Here is a 13,192-nt window from a genome sequence, read left to right as displayed (position 1 = left end):
AGGGCAGATTCAATGGGCCAAATTTCCTTATTATGCTCCTATGTCTTCTGGTCTTAATTTATCACACTAATGTCAAGCTATGCCAACCCACCATAAAATAAATAAAACTTACTAGGTTCATTTTCCTCAGTAATTCCTTCATCATTAGCAACTCTCACAATTGCTCAGACGCCATCAGCCGAGAAATCTGTATTCAGGATGGTGTGATGAGGGAGGTAGATGAGACAGCTGGCACAGCATGTAGTGCTCCTGCCTCACAGCTCTCCCAGGTGTAGCCAGTGAGGAACTTGCACATTCACCCCATGACCACGTGGGTGTTCTCGTTTCTCCCACATCCAAAACAAGTGTTCAGGTTGGTAAGTTAAGTGGCCATTACAAATTGCACTGTGAAAATCTGAACTCAAGAGTAGCATGGGGAGACAGGAAAGCAGTGTGGAAATTGAGCAGTTGATATTTGACGTGGACCCAGTGGTCAAGGAATGGTTTTCTTACTGTGCCCCTAGTTGATTCTCTATCTCTATGACTTTGCTGTGTTAGGTCACCAATATCCACCTTATAAACAGTCCATACACATGAATGAACACTTGGGAGACCAGTGGGATAGATCAGCCTCTGCCGCTTTAGAACTCTGGTCATTGCTGCATTCCTAACTTGTTCAGCTTATGAACAGTTCACAGCAACAGAACCTGACCGCAATAAAGCAGGATTTTATCAGAGGTTAAATCGTCTGTGATATTTTCCCCTTTGCAGAATCAAAGCATCAGTTGTAATAAGCTCTTTGTGGCCTGTGCTGGGCGCCAGAGAGCATTGGGCATAGAGGATTTGGGAGCACCTGAATTGTTTAATTATTGCTCAATGGGAGTCCTTACTCATTCAGAGTTCCTTGTGTTTTTCTCCAGCGACTCACTCTTTGTAATGTGGCCTCCTGGTGCTCTCCGTACAAACTTGTTAAGTTTATTTTGATAGGCTCGGGATTCCGTGTTACTTGTAGTATTGGAGCAGATGCTCGATTAGTGCTAATCGCGGGGTCCTAGCCTAGGGAACATTATGTCTCGTGGTGTCGCTCGGCTGAGCCAACATTCCAGTGGGATTCTATGAATAAACTCTGGTCACCATTGCTACGTCGGAGCGCCTTTCCTCCGCACTTGGGACCCGACATAGCCAGCACACATCTTCACACTCACCATCACATTATGATCAATAACGTATGTCGTGAAGTTTGTTGATGTTGAGGCAACAGTACAGTGCAATACATTTAAAAAATTACTACAAGTTACAACAATAAAAAATAAAAACTCCTGAAAGGGAAATAGTGAGATAGTGCTCACGGGTGGTAAAATAAACTAGAGAGAGAGTATGCATGGTCTAAGGAACCAAGCAATCTGCCCCCATTAACTTGGTCTTGATACTTGAGTTTGCTTGTGGCAATAATACAGAAGGAATGTTTTCTGAGGTGGAAAATAACAAAACAGGTATCCACATCTTGTGAATATTGCCCCATGCTATGCCAAGATAGAACCTTAATTACCAATTCACAGTTACTGACCTGAAACACTAACTTTGCCTCTCACCATGTACTGGGCCTGGCTGAAGACAGCCAGATATTTGTATTTTTACAATAGTTACTTCTGAGCACCACTGTGGAACAGGTGACAACAAAGCATATTCGGTACATCCCAAAAGCTGGTTTGCAGCCCATAAACTAAGCAGGAGATTGACTCAACGCTGTGTAACGCTATTGATTTAGCTTGGACCTCAGACTCTGAACTTTGGCTCTCAGCAAATTAGAACTGAAAGCAAAACAATGATAGTGCAAAAGCAAAAGAAGAGGAAGACGCAGAGCTTGTGGCAGAAACTGACTGGGGTCACCAAAGTCCACGGATGAGTTGCAGCATCAGAGACGTGAAGCCATAACTGATGACAGGAGCAGTTTTAGGTTCTATTTTCCACTCAAGTCCATTAATACCGAGCTTCCCAATACAAACAGATTTTCTAAAAATATGTAATCTGTGTAAGGGACTAAAGAAATTACCCAAGTACAGAGCATTGTAGAGTACAGCACAGGGACAAGCCCTTCAGTCCACAACGCTCTATTGAGCCAATTAAATTAGTAATCAAATGGCCAAGCAAACTAATCCTTTCAGCCTACACAATGTCTATATCCTTCCATTTCCCTCACATTGATGTACCTAGCTAAAGTCCCTTAAAAACCCCTTATTCATCTACCTCTACCACCACCCCAGGCAGCCCACTGTGTAAAACAAGCTTGCCCCTCACGCCTCCTTTGAAAAATGCACCCTCTCACCTGAAATGCACTCCCTTTGGTATCAGACGTTAGAACCCTGGAAGAAAAGATACTGTCTACTCTACCTGTCATCTTACAAACCAATTTCAGATCTCCCCTCAGCCTTCGACAATCCAGAGAAAACAATTCAACTATGCCTGGCTTAAATGCCCAAGAGGTACAGCAGCGAACAACGGTAGAGGACTGTAACAGAGCTGAGAAGCCACAAAGAAAAATTCCCTCCTGAGATGCAGAATTTACTAGAAAAGAAGTCCACTGTGGGAGAGCAGCTTCACAGTTAAAACCCTCACCAGCTCCCAACAGATTATTCATACCACAAATATTCAGATAAACCTACAACTGGCCATTGCACAGACTAAAAGAGGAAGGTTAACACAGAACAGGTTGTCAAAGGAGAGGCTAGAAACTGTGGCAGCCATTTCCTCACAGCTGTAATAGCTGGAACATACGATTGGCCAGCTAGTAAATGGATATCCGAATCGCAACTTATGCTCTTCCTAATAACGCGGCAGCAGGAGGCAACTCGACTCATCAAGTCAATGCCAACACTGAGGGAAGCAGTTCCATTTGCTTTTGATATTATGGTGTTCACCAAGCTTGGCATTAGGGTTAACTGGTAATTAACTGGCAGATGGTTCATCACCATTCAAGGTAACATCCTCATTGTGCTTGTTGTGGGTGCTCCTCTCTGGGCACGTCTGCATTTTCAGAGGACCTGACCCCTTTTGTTTCCCTTGGTCCTGATTGGCTACACCTTCAGCTGACCTTGCCCTGCATTTCTTTGGCCCTTTGGGGTTCGTACATTGTGTCTATTTCAATATGTTTCAATACGGACTTAGAAGAGAAACACACCTCTTCGCATTCGCTTTTAGACGCGTGGTTCTCAACTGGTGATCAAACACCTAGTTGCCAAGCTGGGCAAACACCTCAACCCGAGCTACCAGTATTCATCAGCATTCTAAAAGTCCATCTGCCCCATTTCCCTGCAACCTATTCTCCCACACACAGGCCCAGCAGTTTTCTTTTGATTCTTTTTGCAAAGAGGTCATTGACAATTGCTAATTAGCCCAGCTTTGGGATGTGGGAGGGCAAAATAAAGTACCTCTAGGAGCCCCACACACCCGAGCTACAGCAAGGTGCTTCAACCTCGGTACCACAGCCTGTACTTGGCAAGTTCCCATCCAGTGTACTCGGGCAACAAGGGTTCGTGAAGGAGACTGACCTGGAAATGGAGCCTGTACTTTGTATGGGCCAAAATGAAATCCTACTGGTGCAGCCTGTTCAACAGCATTTGCAGTTTGGTTTGCACCTGATATGACCCAAAGAGAAGTGAAAAAGTAACACCAACCGATGTAAGATTTGAGGTGACTGGGAATATGTGTACCTTCCTTATCATCCTTAAACACTCTGGTTTGACAGGTCCACAATCAGATCGACTTAATGGTGCAGGTCTGGATTTTCCAGACAGCACAGAAGGTATTCATTTCCTGGTGACTTCAAAGAAACAGGGCAATAAGTAGTGAAATCTTCCTCTGGGCCAGACTTGCCTTTCTTGGGCACAAATTGTTCTCGTGCATCAGTTCATGAGGAGGTTTAGCATCCAGCAACAGCCAAGCAAGTTGAATGGCTACTTAACTAGTACCCGCCTAAACATTTACAAACCATAAATACAGGAATATAACTAATTATGCATAAATTTCATAAGCTTTAGAAGTGAAAGCATTCTGAAATAAACTTTTTTTTTTAAGTACTGACCTGAAGGAGTTATAATCCACCATATAAACATTTCCTACCTGTGTCATTGGTGCCAAGAGTTCTGGGTGATCACCCTCCCACTTTAGAAAGCGGTGAACCCAATCCGAGACATCTCTAACCCTGGCACCTGGGAGGCTGCCTCTACCCCGCCCACAGAATCACCTCCCTATACCTCTAACTAGGCAATCTTCTATTACCACTGCCTTCTGAGCTGGTGAGGTGTACAAGGATTGATTTAAAATGCCATTACAAACTCACTTGCATTATATGCGACAAACTATAACTTTTTCAAGTTTTCTTGTGTAATGCAAAAATAGTTTTAAATATTTCTATCTCATTAAGTTACTGATTTCTGAGTACTGTGCTGGAGACGGTTCCAAAACTGTACACTCTAGAGAGAAACCAGGAATCGGGGGGAGGGGGGGGAATACATTTCCCGAATTTCCAAACGTGACTGCATGTGGGATTTATTCACAACGGAATTACAGCAAACGCTGATGAATTTACTGACACTGTAACCACGAAGTCCAGATTGTTACTAACCCCCTACGTCCCTGGTGCCCTGTAAAACAATGTCCCTCCAAGCTGAGTTTGACAAAGTACGACGGAATGAATTTAGCTGCAATATGAATAATGACACCGAGCAAGGAGAAAAAGACCGAACACGCTGATAATTTTAGATTAGGGTAGAAAGCGTTAAAATGATGTGGAGCATAAATGCTGACAAACAGGTTGGGACAAAGAACTTATTTCATAAATGTACGACAACGGACATATCAAGGTCTATAACCTAGGTCGATAAGAGCAAGCAACCCGCCGCATTTGAATTGAAACGTAGCCAAAATAACACGCGTAGTCACAAAGCAATAAAGCAACTGCAGATGCTGGGATTTAAAAAAAATAACAGAATATGCTGGAAGTACCGGGCAGGTCAGAATGCACCTGTGGTGGTTGAGAAAAGTTAACGTTTCAGATCGAAAGGCGTTGATCTGAAGCATAAACACTTATCTCCACAGATGCTACATGGCCTGTTACGTATTTCCAATGACACATACAAAAATGCCGATCAGCAAGTCAGGCAGTATCTGTGAAGGGAAAAAAACAGTCGACATTCCTGATTTTCCAATCCTTATGACTCTTCATAAAGATTGGAAAATAAGGCGAAGACGGAAAAAGGAGGTATTTATTTTTGCTTTTGTATCCACATGAAATCGATCATATAGCTGGAATGAACTAAAGAGAAGAGGCGGTAGAGAGGAGAAGTTAAGAGTGTGAATGTCAAAGAAAACTATGTCACATGGGAAGGATCACGAACCTTGTAGTGGCCCACACTCGTCTCTCCATCCCGTAGCTTCACGAAGGCTCGTATCAATTCCTGCTCGGTGCTGCCATTCCGCGCCACGAAACTTTCCAGCATTTCCAAGACGCGCACAACTTTCGGAATCAGCCCTTCCACTGCCTCCTTGCCATAGCTGTCTATCAGCTTCTCCAACTCGGTGCCGATCAATTTGGCGATCTCGTACACATCATTCACCCCGAGGTGGAGGGCTTCTTTGTCGAGGCAGGAGTCGCGGGGGGTTTCTTTATCCATGGTGGAGACCGTGGCCGAGGGTCGAGTGTGATCTGGGGGTTAGGATGCTGTCCCGGGGCCGAACGTGGCCTGGGAGTAGAACGTTGCCCGGTGATTGACAGACTGTGGCCCGGTGATTGACAGGTCGTGGCCCAGGGAAGTGCTGTTAAACCAGTCTTAAATTCTCACGTCCGGCCCCCATTGGCAACACCCGCAGGGACGATGTTAACCCGCTGCAGACTGCTGGTCAAGTCCAGGCTTTTATAGTTTACGCCTGTTTTTTTAATTAATTCAACTGTTACGTGTGCACGGCTAATCACATGGCGTTGCCGTCTGGACCAATCAGCTGGCAGTGAAACCGGAGCCGCGGCTTGGACGCCGGGGGCTGTTATAGGTGCGGTAATTTTGCTGGGCATTTTTTTTAAATCTCTGCATCACCGCAATTTCATGCAATGACAGCACTTTAACAAACAACGAAAAAAGTCTCTAACACTCGAGTCAACTGATCGAAAGTAAACAAACCCATGCGAAAGCAAAATTGAAATCCAGTTTCTTGTAATAAACTGCGTCTGTTTCGCCTCGTACCCCACAATCATGAAACCAACTCACTGTAATCTTTTCTTTTAAAATATAGTACAGCGCTCAAATTATGGTACAACCCTGAGAAGGCACCAGGTTGCCAAGCAGAGCTGACCCCTCTCCTCAAAAGGTGGTCTTGAACCTCTGCAGTATCTCCACGTACAGACCCTGCCTCGGCCCGGCTATTAAACAGCATGCAGTTGACAGTTGTTGATTCGGCAATGCTCCCCTGGCTGGCCTCCTATCCACGACACCCCAACAACCCAAAACTATGCATATTCTAACTGGCAAGAAATATCCATCCTTAATCGCCATTCTGCTCCATGGCACTGACGTGCTTTGGCTCTATTTTAAAAATACATTCCTGATTTAAACCCCTTCCATGCGATCCTGCCCACATGCCTGTGCGGTTTCCTCCAGTGTCACATCTTCATTAAGAATGCTCCTCCATTTCTACCCTCAGGGCGCTTCGATTTCACTGAACAACAGAGATTTTGCTTCCTGAATACCTTTAGGTGTATCTTGTGAATTTTGGGCTACCGATCATGAAAATCACCATGAAATTTCCCTATCACGCACCATTTTTAATAAACATTTATTATTTCAATTCATAATTCAAGTCAATTAAAATGTTGGCTACAATGTAAGCTGGAAAGTTTCCTGTCTTGTCCAGGCATGCTTAGGCAGCGTGGCAGGGCAGGTTTTAGTAATAGTTATTGGGTTCAAGACTGTAAGGATAGAATTTGCTATCTCCTGGCACAAAAATTTCTATGAAGCATTTTGATATTTGAGACAGATGCTTCCCAGAATAACTGATGCCAAGATTAAGGAAAGCATTTCTGTTGGTCCACAAATCAAACAGGTCATCAACAACAGGCAATTTGAAGAATTTCTAGTGGGATTGGAGAAAATCACATGAAAGGCATTCAAGGAAGTTGTTGAAATTTTTCTCGGCATCTACAGAGCACCAAACTACATGTAGCTGGTTGAGAGCATGCTTCAAGCATATAAAACCATGAAATGCAACATGTCACTAAAGATTCATTTCCTGCATTCCCATTTAGAATTCTTCCCTGCAAATCTTGGTGCTGTCAGTGACGAGCACGGTGAAAGGTTTCACCAGGACATTGCAGTCATGGAGAAAAGATACCAGGGCAACTGGAGTCCATCAATGCTGGTGAATTATTGTTGGACACTTAAGTGAAAAGCCTCAGACACTGAGTACAAATGAAAATCATTAACAAAAATTTTTAACTTAGTTGAATTATTGCAAAGCATCAGCACCATTATGCAGTGAAACACACTATATTAAATAAAAGTTAATTTGTTGCTTCTCCAAATTCCTACATGATACAAGTAGACTGAAATTATATTTGTGTTCATCTTCAAGCAATATATCATAAACAAAAAAATTATGAGGAAGCAACAGTTTTGAAAAAATTGGTTGTCCAGTGTTTTAGCTGCTTACACAGTCATCTCTGGCGTTAACTCCCTAAAACTCCTCCAACTTGTATGTTTTGTTCTTTCAAGTCACTTCTTGGCACCATGGATTTATCATTTATCTTGATATCACTTCATATAAATTAGTGTCACATGTCTGGCAAGACATCCAGTGTGTCCTGAGATATTTTTACTGGAAGTGCTTTACAAATAGAAGTTGTTGCTCCCTTACTGTTGTTGCCTACATATTGACAACAGGCATAGAATATCCCATGTATATTGCTTGAAAGGGTTATATTTGTGAGGCTACACTTTATTAGACCATAGGACTAAATACCATACATCTTGTTTCAGTTTAAAAGATTATGTTTTGTATAGACAAGGTGATACTTGATGTTCAATTTGACATTTTCTGGACTATTGACTTGATGTCCTTGGTCAGATGATCTGACAATCCTGATTCCCTTGAGGCCTCCTCAGTTGCACAGACCTAACTTGGTCCTTAGCTGGCTGTACAATTCTATGGTTACAATATTTCTATTTCAGATTTCCCAATTGAAATACCACCAATCCTGATGGATAGGCAATTAGTCAACATATTCCCAAGCACTGCATCATTAATAGACCAATAACAATCTCTTGTACAGTTACAGAGCAATATATCTTGTCCATATCCTCTGTTCTTTCAAAAATGCACTTGTTTTTCCTCCAACATTTTGAATTTGATCCAGTGTCCTTCACAATTAATTTTTTATGGAATTTAATTAATCTACCTCCCAACCTCAATTCCCTCCACCCAACAAACACAATTCAAAACAACACACTTGTTCCTCTCTCTTCATTAGTTTGGTTGTTGGTATAAAGCTAAAACTCCGACAAGCTTCTATAGATGTGTCGTAGATGGTACATTGACTGGCTGTATTGCTGTCTGGTCTGGAAACCCCAATGCCTTTGAATGGAAAATCCTACAAAAATAGTGGATATGACCTAGTCCATCATGGATAAAGCCCTCTCTACCATTGAGCACATCTACATGAAGCATTGTTGCAGGTAAACAGCATCCATCAACAGGGACCCACCACAAGTAAAGCCCACCCCACCATTAAGCACATTCCCATGGAGCGCTGTTGCAAGAAAGCAGCATCCATCATCAAGGACCCATCACCATCCAGGCTTTCATCTTGCTGCTGCCATCAGGAAGAAGGTACAGGAGTATCAGGACTTACATCACCTGGTTCAGGAACAGTTATTACCCCTCAACCATCAGGCTCTTGAACCAAAGGAGATAACTTTGGTTGTAGATAGTCATATTCTGCATGGAGGTCGGAGACCAGTGGTGTGCCTCGGGGATCTGTTATGGGACCCATACTCCTTGTGATTTTTATAAATGACCTGGATGAGGAAGTGGAGGGAAGGGTTAGTAAATTTGCTGATGACACAAAGGTTGGAGGTGTTGTGCATAGTGTGGAGGGCTGTCAGAGGTAACAACAGGACATTGATAGGATGCAAAACTGGGCTGAGAAGGAGAAGTGGCAGATGGAGTTCATCCCAAATAAGTGTGAGGTGGTTCATTTTGGTAGGTCAAATATGATGGCAGAATATAGTATTAATGGTAAGACTCTTGGTAGTGTGGAGGATCAGAGGGATGTTGGGGTCCGAGTCAAAAGGACACTCAAAGCTGCTACGCAGGTTGACTCTGTGGTTAAGAAGGCATACGGTGCATTGGCCTTCATCAACCGTAGCATTGAATTTAGGAACCGAGAGGTAATGTTGCAGCTAGATATGAGCCTGGTCAGACCCCAATTGGAGTATTGTGCTCAGTTCTGTTTGCCTCACTACAGGAAGGATGTGGAAAACATAGAAAGGGTGCAAGGATTCTGCCTGGATTGGGGAGCATGCCTTATGAGAATAGGTTGAATGAACTCGGCCTTTTCTCCTTGGAGTGCTGGAGAATGAGAGGTGACCTGATAGAGGTGTACAAGATAATGAGAGGCATTGATTGTGTGTATAGTCAGAGGCTTTTTCCCAGGGTTGAGATAACTAGCACAAGAGGGCACAGTTTTAAGGTGCTTGGAAGTAGGTACAGAGGAGATGTCAAGGGTAAGTTTTTTACGTAGCGAGTGGTGAGAGCGTGGAATGGGCTGCTGGTGACGGTGGTGGAGGCGGATACAATAGGGTCTTTTAAGAGACTCCTGGATAGGTACACGGAGCGTTAAAAAATATTGGGCTATGGGTAAGCCTAGGTAATTTCTAAGGTAAGGACATGCTCAGCACAGCTTTGTGGGCCAAAGGGCCTGTATTGTGCTGTAGGTTTTCTATGTTTCTAACTTCACTCAACTTCTAGACAGAAAGGCAGCTTCCATTATGAAGGACCTCCAGCGCCCAGGGCATGCCCTTTTCTCACTGTTATCATCGGGTAAGAGGAACAGAACCCTGAAGGCACACACTCAGCGATTCAGGAACAGCCTCTTCCCCTCTGCCATCTGATTCCTAAATAGACATTGAATCTTTGGACACTACCTCACTTTTTTTAATATACAGTATTCCTGTTCTTGCACATTTTTAAAATCTACTCACTATATGTCTACTGTAATTGATTTACTTAATTATTATTTTTATTTTGTTTATTATTTTTTCTCTGCTAGATTATGTATTGCATTGAATTGCTGCAGCTAAGTTAAGAAATTTCATGTCACATGCCAATGATAATAAACCTGATTTGGATTCTGAATCTGATTCTGAAATGTTTCCACAACTTATAGACTCACTTTCGAGGACTCTTCATCTCAGGTTCTCAATAGTTATTAATTATTATTTATTTATTATCTTTTTTTTTTGCATTTGCACAGTTTTTTGTCTTTTCCATACTGGTTGCACACCCAAGTTGGGTCTGTCCTTCATTGATTCTATTATGGTTATTATTCTGTTATAGATTTATTGAGTATGCCTGCAAGAAAATGAATCTCAGGGTTGTATGTGGTGATGCATAAGTACTTTGATAATAAATTTACTTTGAGCTTTGAATCTACCCAGATCAAAGCTAATGCAATTCTTCCACAATGCTCAAGGAAGTTCTCTGAATCCCGTCCATCTCTTTTCAACCTTACACTTTTCCCTGTCCTTCACAGGCAGTCTAAATCTCCTAATAAAAATGAATTCCAGGAGAAACCAATAACACTGAACCCAAAATATCATGAACTTCACAAATTTCCATAATTTGTAATCATAGAAATTGTTTGTTTTTAATAGGATATCCCATTTTGTTTACTTACTTCAGACTCTTGATACTACTTGAGAGCTTCCAGCTTTTCAATTGGCAGCAGGAGTAGCAAAGGCAGACTCAGTTATAACATTCAAGAGAAGTTTGATAAGTATATAGATGAGGGAGGTATGGAGGGCTATGGTCCAGGTGCAGGTAGATGGGACTAGACAGAAAACCAGTCTACCATGGACTAGATGGGCCAAATGGACAAATTCTGTGCTGTGGTGTTCTTTGACTATAAATAACTCTTTTGATTTTGTTCCAGGTGTTTATTGACCAAAGATGTGTGCTGAAGCTAAAGAATTTAACGTGTTTCAGAGCTGCATGTCTCTTATTATTTGTTTGAATCTTCTACTATTTACCTGCCAATTGAGTTCCCTTACAGACTGCTAAGTTATTCCCATAACCATTTCTTTGACAGAAACCATCTGTTATTTGCTTTAAAAAAGCATAAAGTATAGAAAAAAAATCTAGTTAGTGAAATGGATCAATAGATCTGAATGATTTAAATATCCTTTCTGATAAAAATAGATAAGGTGACTAAATAAGCAGATCAGGGTGCGTTAATATTGATTCATATACACAAAACTTTACAAAAAGAAAGGCATTAATCCAGTTTATTTGATAGACAGGCGCCTTAAGCAAATCAGGCATGACACAAAGTGGTGTAATGATATAAATCATTGATGAATGCTGGAAAAGTGTGTCAGTGTTGATAGTTATGGCATACTTACATGTGATAATGTTAGCTTCTGGAAGAGAAGTACATTTTGCAGATTTGTAGAAATCTGAAGCATGTAATAACCTGCTCATATAAGAAACACAATTAGCTACACAATAGCGAAACAGAAAGAGTAACACAAGTACATGAGAAATCGGAACAAAATCAAACCACTCAGCCCCTATCCTGTTCAATAAAATCCATCACTTCACTGCACTGCCCTACATTCACCTCAAATGCTGAAAATCAAAAATCTGATTATCTTTACCTTGAATGTATTCCATGACTGAACCTACACAGAACCCTCGTGCGCAAATTCCAGAGATTTTACTAAACTCCGGGTGAGGACATTTCTCATCCTTGCCCTGAATGGCCAGTTCTGTAGTTTTAGAATTTAACACCCAGATGTAAACCCTGCCGGGGGAGACAACAACTCTGCTTCAATCCCATTTCAATAAGATCACCACCTCTAAATGCTCATGAAAATAAACCGTCAATTTAACTTTTCATGCTTCAAAGCTACTCTCTTGCAAATCAATCTGTTGAAGCTTCACTAGACTCATAATTTTCCAAGTATATCCTTCCTTAGGAAGAGAGATCAGATAGATACTCAATATCCATCTCCATAGACACCTCATCTGACCTGCTGAGTTCCTGCAGTAATCTGGATATGTTAGTCACTATTCTGGATGCAGTCTCACCAAGGGTGTATATAATTGAAGTAAGCAGCCTCCTGTCTTGCAGACAGTAAAGATCAGTATAACTTTTGACTTCTTAGTTGCTAACTGAACCTGCCAGAAACTTTCTATGTTTCTGATTCATGGACAAGAGAGTCTTTCTGAACACCAGTACGTGCCAATTTTTCAACATGTAAAATTTCTCCACCTTTCCTTTTGTTCCAACCAAAGAGTTTACCTCACACTCTCCATTTTGTATTCTATCCTGATCACATCCATGCCCAGTCACATAGCCTGTCTGTGTCCTCCTCATGGCTCACACCACCACCTAGCTTTGTATAATCATCAAACATGTTCATTACATTCAATCTTCTTAATCAAGTCATTAGTATAGATTGAAGCCCCAGCTGCTCACGGCACCACTACCAATGGCATCCCACTGGGCTCTGCTTACTCCTACACCCTTAGAAACAGACACAAGATAATCATCAGTCCAAAAGTTCAAAGTATGTTTATCATCAAAGTATTTATTATCAAACTATGTACAGCCTGGAGATTTATCTTCTTACGCTGTCATAAGACAAAGAAACACAATAGAACCCACTAGAAAAGACTGACGAACACCCAATGTGTGATAAAAAGAACAAACCATATATTTGGCCCATACACATCATTTTCAAATTGGCCCAGTGCTTAAATCGGCCAGAAGTTGCCCAGTCCTCGCTCTCAGGCTCGGGCCCTCCCGCTTCGATTCAGCTTCAGCAATGGCCAAATACTGGCTTGCTCCTTGGGATCAGGCCAGGCCCTGCCACCTCAACTCAGCCCGTACCCACCATGCCGCAATCTTACTACACGTTGCAGTTCACACTGCAAAAAATACCAG

General features: G+C 42.1%; 1 protein-coding gene across 12 annotated transcripts in view; it reads right to left on the bottom strand.

Moving 5' to 3' along the window:
• rilp (Rab interacting lysosomal protein) overlaps positions 1-5,883 on the bottom strand; it is a 62,330-nt gene extending 56,447 nt beyond the window's left edge. For 6 of the 12 annotated variants that reach the window (XM_059973258.1, XM_059973265.1, XM_059973262.1 and 3 more), the window contains exon 1: positions 5,376-5,882. In XM_059973258.1, coding sequence (XP_059829241.1) covers positions 5,376-5,651 — 276 coding nt within the window. In that variant the 5' untranslated portion in view covers positions 5,652-5,882. Of the gene's footprint in view, positions 1-5,375 lie in introns of all 12 variants that reach the window. The other 6 variants (XM_059973257.1, XM_059973255.1, XM_059973263.1 and 3 more) reach the window with 3 other exon arrangements.
• Between the last annotated feature and the right edge of the window lie 7,309 nt (positions 5,884-13,192).

The sequence above is a fragment of the Hypanus sabinus genome, chromosome 6 (genome assembly GCF_030144855.1).
Source record: "Hypanus sabinus isolate sHypSab1 chromosome 6, sHypSab1.hap1, whole genome shotgun sequence".
NCBI classification, from domain to species: domain Eukaryota; kingdom Metazoa; phylum Chordata; class Chondrichthyes; order Myliobatiformes; family Dasyatidae; genus Hypanus; species Hypanus sabinus.
Note: the sequence above shows the minus strand (reverse complement) of the source record. Positions and strands in the feature narration are given on the sequence as shown.